This window comes from Musca autumnalis, unplaced genomic scaffold, assembly GCF_047663935.1.
Source record: "Musca autumnalis isolate F117 unplaced genomic scaffold, ASM4766393v1 scaffold_4, whole genome shotgun sequence".
Lineage (NCBI taxonomy): Eukaryota > Metazoa > Arthropoda > Insecta > Diptera > Muscidae > Musca > Musca autumnalis.
Genome location: NW_027411977.1, coordinates 238,485,026 through 238,491,008, shown reverse-complemented (window position 1 = coordinate 238,491,008; position 5,983 = coordinate 238,485,026). Strand labels below are relative to the sequence as shown.

The 5,983-nt window shown below is 33.7% G+C and overlaps 1 protein-coding gene across 1 annotated transcript; it reads left to right on the top strand.

Annotated features, from left to right (window-relative positions):
- Positions 1-878: 878 nt before the first annotated feature.
- On the top strand, positions 879-1,415 carry LOC141403298 (uncharacterized). Its single transcript, XM_073985486.1, has one exon. The coding sequence runs from the start codon at positions 879-881 to the stop codon at positions 1,413-1,415; it is 537 nt and encodes a 178-aa protein (XP_073841587.1).
- The last annotated feature ends 4,568 nt before the right edge of the window (positions 1,416-5,983 follow it).

Sequence of the window (5,983 nt, the reverse complement as noted above, 5' to 3'; positions counted from 1 at the left end):
CAACTGATATTGCTTCATCATCCACATGGTTTTCCATTTTTCCTCCGACTCCAGTTCAGATTTCCACATAGACTAACTCCACTTCAAAAATAATTTGCGTCTCGTGAATTATAGCAATGTTCGTATCTTTGGTTTGTATTGAATTTTTTTTTAAACAAATTCTTATAATTTTAGACACTCTTTCTTGTGTTCAGAAAAAAAGACTGCGACTGTAGGGATAAAAAAATTGGCTTGCTTGGCTAGGGATCTATAAGCAAGTGCTTCTAAAATGTATCGAGTGGAGTGCATTTTTCATAACTCCGTGTGGACTGCATCGAAAGATGTATTGAAATCATAACTCTGCATTGCACTACTTCCAAACTTTTTTGCTGGGAAGTGTCAGTCAATGATACAAAATTATTTATTAAAGCTCGGGGTTTAAATTGTCAATCTCATTGAAATATGTAAAATAAATGTTATAAAAACTCAAGTTTTAGGAGCTTGTGTAAATTAGGTTTTATCAGGCATATGTTTATAGATACGTTGAAATGTCTTTGCCACCAAAAACTATCGTCTCACTAACCCATTTCTTCTTCTATGCAACACTGATAACACAATTGACGATGCTATTGATAAGACTTTTAATGAAAAAAGAAATTGATGTTTTGGGATAGGTAAATAACATTTTAAAGGTTACAAAATCACACAGCATAGAAAGTTAATAGAAAAGAACATGACATCTAATAATATAAATATCAGGCACAGGGCAAAGATATTCATGCAGTAGTTTTAAAACAATCAAATACATAGTTCCAATTCCAAGCGTTAATTCTTAATTGTTCGTAAATATGGAAACATTTGTTTTGTTTTTGTGTGGATTTGCCCTACTTTCCTCCACAATGGCCGTTAACTTTGAAGAATGTTCCACGGTTCCTGAAAATACATTTATTGCTGTGGAAAATAATTGTCGTTCTTACATCTACTGTGCTGCCAATGCTGAAGAATCGTTTCAAGAAGAATGTCCTTTGGATACATATTTTGATGAATTCATAGCAGAATGTGTGGTAGATGAACAAGGTATATGTGCAAGTAATAAGGAAACAGCTGAAATAAACACCGAAGACAAGGAGGGAGAGGAGGAAGAACAAGAAGATACCACTAATAAAGAATTACCAGAAAATGCAACGGAAAATAAGGAAGTAACTTCCACAATCACCGGACAAACAATACATTCCTCTAACCGACCCACATGTAATCGCCTGGAAGATAGTTTTCATCCTCACCCAGTTCGCTGTGAATATTATTACAGATGTATGCGTGGCTATCTAACAATTTTCCGTTGTAATTTACTCCATGCCTGGGATTATGAAAAGAAAATGTGCCTACCCAGCAAAGAGGTGCAGTGTTATGGCGATTCTAAAATAAGAAGGTTTTAGTAAAAGATTGGCGAATAAATTTAGAATGTTAAGAAGTAATTTAAGTTTAAAATTAAGTAAAAATACATAAAAAAATTTCCATTGAAAACCAAATAAAATATTTGTTGTATTCAAGAAAATCACTGGTTGTTATTTGAACTTGATGCAAGAAGAAATATGTGATTCAAAAATTAATCATAAATTCCACACGAATGAAATGTTTTACAAGCATTTTTTATATGCCTTACAACAACCAACGACCAAGAGTGTGTCATGTAGTTGCCTTGTTTTAAATATTTTTCCTCAAATGCACCCTACTTTGGGCAAAAATATTCTTGAACTCAAATGTAACGCCATGTTTACATTGGAGATTTGTGTCGGGTTAACCTTCTTATGAGGATTTATTTGATGTAGACGCAATTAAACCGACATTTGAAAGTCAGTAGGTTTATTAAATTCAGTTTTGTGTAAACGTACTATAATGGTCCTTGTAAAACTCAAAGTTTACGGTTTACACTAGCACTTCATACATGTGTTTTGGGAATTAAAGTGATTTATTTGACAGATGTTTTATGGAATTTACAACTTAAAGTTTGTGCTTTACTAAAATATTTGATGTAAATGCACGGTCCTCGTGTCATTTCCCCCTCCTTCTTATTTCATAGAGCTTGTACAAGAGTTTTCGTTAATATTTCAGAAATTCTTTAAGCAATTTTTCAATGGTACGTTTACATTTACGAAATAAACTCGTTTTCAACTGTCAATTTCATTGTTTAAACCTTAAGTGAAAACTATTAAATTTCAGATGAGTTTTCATTTGACATATACGCAAAGGAAATGACAGTTAAAATCTACTCGATTTCGTAAATGCAAACGTACTATAAGTGAGTTATAGTAAGTTTACATATAACGGCATTTGCATTAGAGCTTTTTGCCGGATTAACCTTCTTTATGCCAAGTTTACACTTGCGCTCTAAAATCCACTGTTCACGAAATCCTGAAATACATCCCGGTGTTTACACTTATTTTTTTGTTGATTTCAAACATATCACAATGATCAAGGTAGATGCATATGCGCAGCTGATCGAACATGAATTTTCAAAACAAGTTGTTGTAAATTGAATTAGTCATCAAAAATATACGACAATATAGAACTTTACAACTTTATTTCGAAAATTATCTATATATCGTATTAATTGTGTATTGTAATAACAAATAAAAAAATAAAAAATGATTTTATCGTTGAGACATCATAATAATAAATTTTGATAGATAAAAGTTGTGTTTAGAACTTGCAGCAGTTTTCCCGTTTAGTGCTAAAAATGCGTTCCCGTACTCCGAAGTTTAGCAAGCCTTGCACTTCTCTTTAAACAAAAACAGCGCCGAATAACACACTATTCTCCTGTTTTTTGGCATAGTAGAAGCTAGCAACATGTTCATTATCATCTGAATATGATAACTGATACGTTGATTTGCTGCAGTTTTTGCAATTTCCGTAATTTTTTCGTTCCATTATTTTTTAAGAAATTTGTATGGGGAATCAATTTTTGACAATTCGCTCATTTTTCTAACATTACCATTAAAAAAGTACAATAACACACTGAAAAATAGCCTTGTGACAAAGTAATTTGATATTTTTTTCACATTGTTTACAAATTGTGATACTAAAATTTTTTGTTGTATCAATTGACCATCTACCTTGTTTATTGTAATACGTGAAAAGTGTTGCAACTTTTGGTACTTTTTCAGGCAATAACAGGGTTGTATTTCATGTGTACTGCGATTTCGATGTTGATTTCGCTGAAATCACGAAATGAGATGATTTCATTTTTGTATGCGAAATCATGATAATTTTTGCTTGATTCCGCGCGAAATCACGATACGCCTTCGAATTCACGAAAAGACGCCGAATGTAAACCAAACATTATGAGGATTTATTTGACGTTTGTGCTATGGAATTGACATTTTAAACCCAGTAGGTTTATTAAATCCTATTAAGTGCAAACATGGTATTATAATATAGCCGGATTTAATAAGCCCACTTGATTTCAAATGTCAACTTCATTGCAAATAAAACGGCGTTTACATTAGAGCTTTATGTCGGGTTACGAGCTATGGAATTGACATTTGAAACCCAGTGGGTTTATTAAATCAGGTTAAGTACAAACGTAGTATAAATCCTCATAAGGAAGTTTAACCAAGCAAAAAGTTCTAATTTAAGGCCATGTTTATATTATAGCCTTTTGCAGGGTTAACCTTCTTAATGAAGATTTATTTGATTTATACGCAAAGGAATTGACATTTGAAACCCAGTGGTTTTCTTAAATCCGGTTATATAAACGTGCTATAAACATAGCGTTTGCATATAACTGGATTTAGTAAAATTTAGTAAATCCCTTGCCGTTTAAATTGTCAAATACATTGCGTATACGTCAAATACATTTTCATAAAAAGTTTGAACAAAAACAGGTAAAAAGCTCTATTGTAAACATAGTGTTATAGTGCGTATAAGTATTGACAGCATTAATACGCTCCATGTCCACGCTTTGGTCCCTTACTAAAGTCTACTTTTTGTGGACCGGTTTGTTCCACAAAACTGTTTCCACCTACCTACCAACCTACCCAGTCGACCATACTCTCCCCTTTTTTAATTCACTTGTTGTTTTTAATTATGAATTAGATTACATTAATATAAATTTATTTTAATTTAAATAAACATGTTTTGTTTTTCTTGTTGTTGTTGCTGTTGTTGCATTCAGCATTTTGGTAATGGATTTGTGTAAAATACTCGCAGTACATGGAGGGAGGTGAAAGGAAAATAAATACTGGCCCGCTTTTCTAGCATAGGTTTCTGGTGCCATGGGTAATGAATGCATTCTTCTTCTTCTCCTTGGTAGTGGTTTGTCATTTCATTTGATTTTCGTCAAGGGGTTTTAGAGGTTTTGTTGTTGCCGTTGCTTCTTTTATATTAAATGCGTTTATTTGGGGTACTTATGTTCGGACCTCCTTCTTCTTCTGCTACTGCTGGTATTCAAACAACAAGACATTCGAAATTTCGAAATCATTTTGTAAATGTATTTAATTAAAATCCATTTTATTGTCGTTGTTGTATGAGTTTTTTTGTTTTGTTTTTGGCATTTTGTTGGATGGAGGCAATACCTACCGGCTGTTTCTCTACATAGTTCTAGTCCGCCACTGCAGCTATCTGTTGGGTTTTTGTGGAAAGTCTAGAATTTATAGTTGTCATTTGTTTCTTTGGCCTTTAGTATGGCGCAAATCTTTTTTTGTCAGTTGAATATATTTCTCCACCACCTTCTCCGATTTGGTGTGACGATGACCAGATTTTTTAAAATAAAACGCATTAAAAACTGAAACTATTGATGCTTCATGCGAGAGGGCTACTGGGTCGTTTCGAAGACTAAAGTGATTAAGTTCGTTTTAGTGAAGAAGAGATAACCACATTTTTTCGAGGGCCACAGGAGGATATAACGAGGAAAGGCTAAAACACCTTTTAGACTACAAATTTATACGATAAGGTGCAATATCTCGGTTTATTTGACCATGAAGCGTATGACTGTAGTCTACACTCATACACACCAGGATTTTCTTGAGGTCTTCTATAGCCAAGAAAAGGCCAGCTGAGATATTAAAAGGCAACAGATTAAAAATTGGCTACATACAACATATGATCTCTTTTTGGCCGTCTTGAGACCTTATATGGACAATCGACCTCTTGGGACCTTCTATAACCAACAGAAGACTTGTTGCAGCCTTCTACTGACGACAGAATACTTCTTGAGATCTTCTATAGACAACGGAAGTTTTCTCGAGGTCTTTTACAGAGAGACTTCTTGACGTCTTGGATATACATCAGAAGACCTCTTGAGGTCTTCTACAGACATTAGAAGACTTATTGAGGTCTTCTATTGTCAGTAGAAGACCTCTTGAGGTTTTCTATAGGCATAAGAAGACCTCTTGAGGTCTTCTATAGATATCAGAAGACCTCTTGTGGTCTTCTACTGACATCATAATACCTCTTAAGGTCTTCTATAGTCAACAGAAGACCTGTTGAGCTCTTCTACACACCATAAAAAAAACATATTTGGGCCTTCTAAAATCAACAGAAGTCCTCTTGAGGTCTTATGTAGAAAACTGAAGATCTCTTGAGGTCTTCTATAGATAACAGAAGACCTCTTGAGGTCTTCTATAGATAACAGAAGACCTCTTGAGGTCTTCTATAGATAACAGAAGACCTCTTGAGGTCTTCTATAGATAACAGAAGAACTCCTGAGGTATTCTATAAGATGTCTTCTTTGGGCTGCTTTATATTGTCTTTTGTAAACATCATATAAGATTAACCTGGAGCGTATAAGTGATGCCAACACTCATGCGCATCATTATGTCTTCCACTAATTTTAATGAATTTTAACATGTAAATTTTATACAATTTGCCACATTGTCATTCCTGATTTAATCCCATTCGCCTTTCCCACCACCCTTTTTATATAAATATTGAAAATGAAAATATCGTGGACATTTTTTTCATTGGTCGACCACACAGAAAAAAAAACAAACAACACATCAAATTG

Bases quoted from the DNA above. Each gene is read 5' to 3' on its own strand.
- LOC141403298 (XM_073985486.1), top strand. From the start codon at position 879: ATGGCCGTTAACTTTGAAGAATGTTCCACGGTTCCTGAAAATACATTT.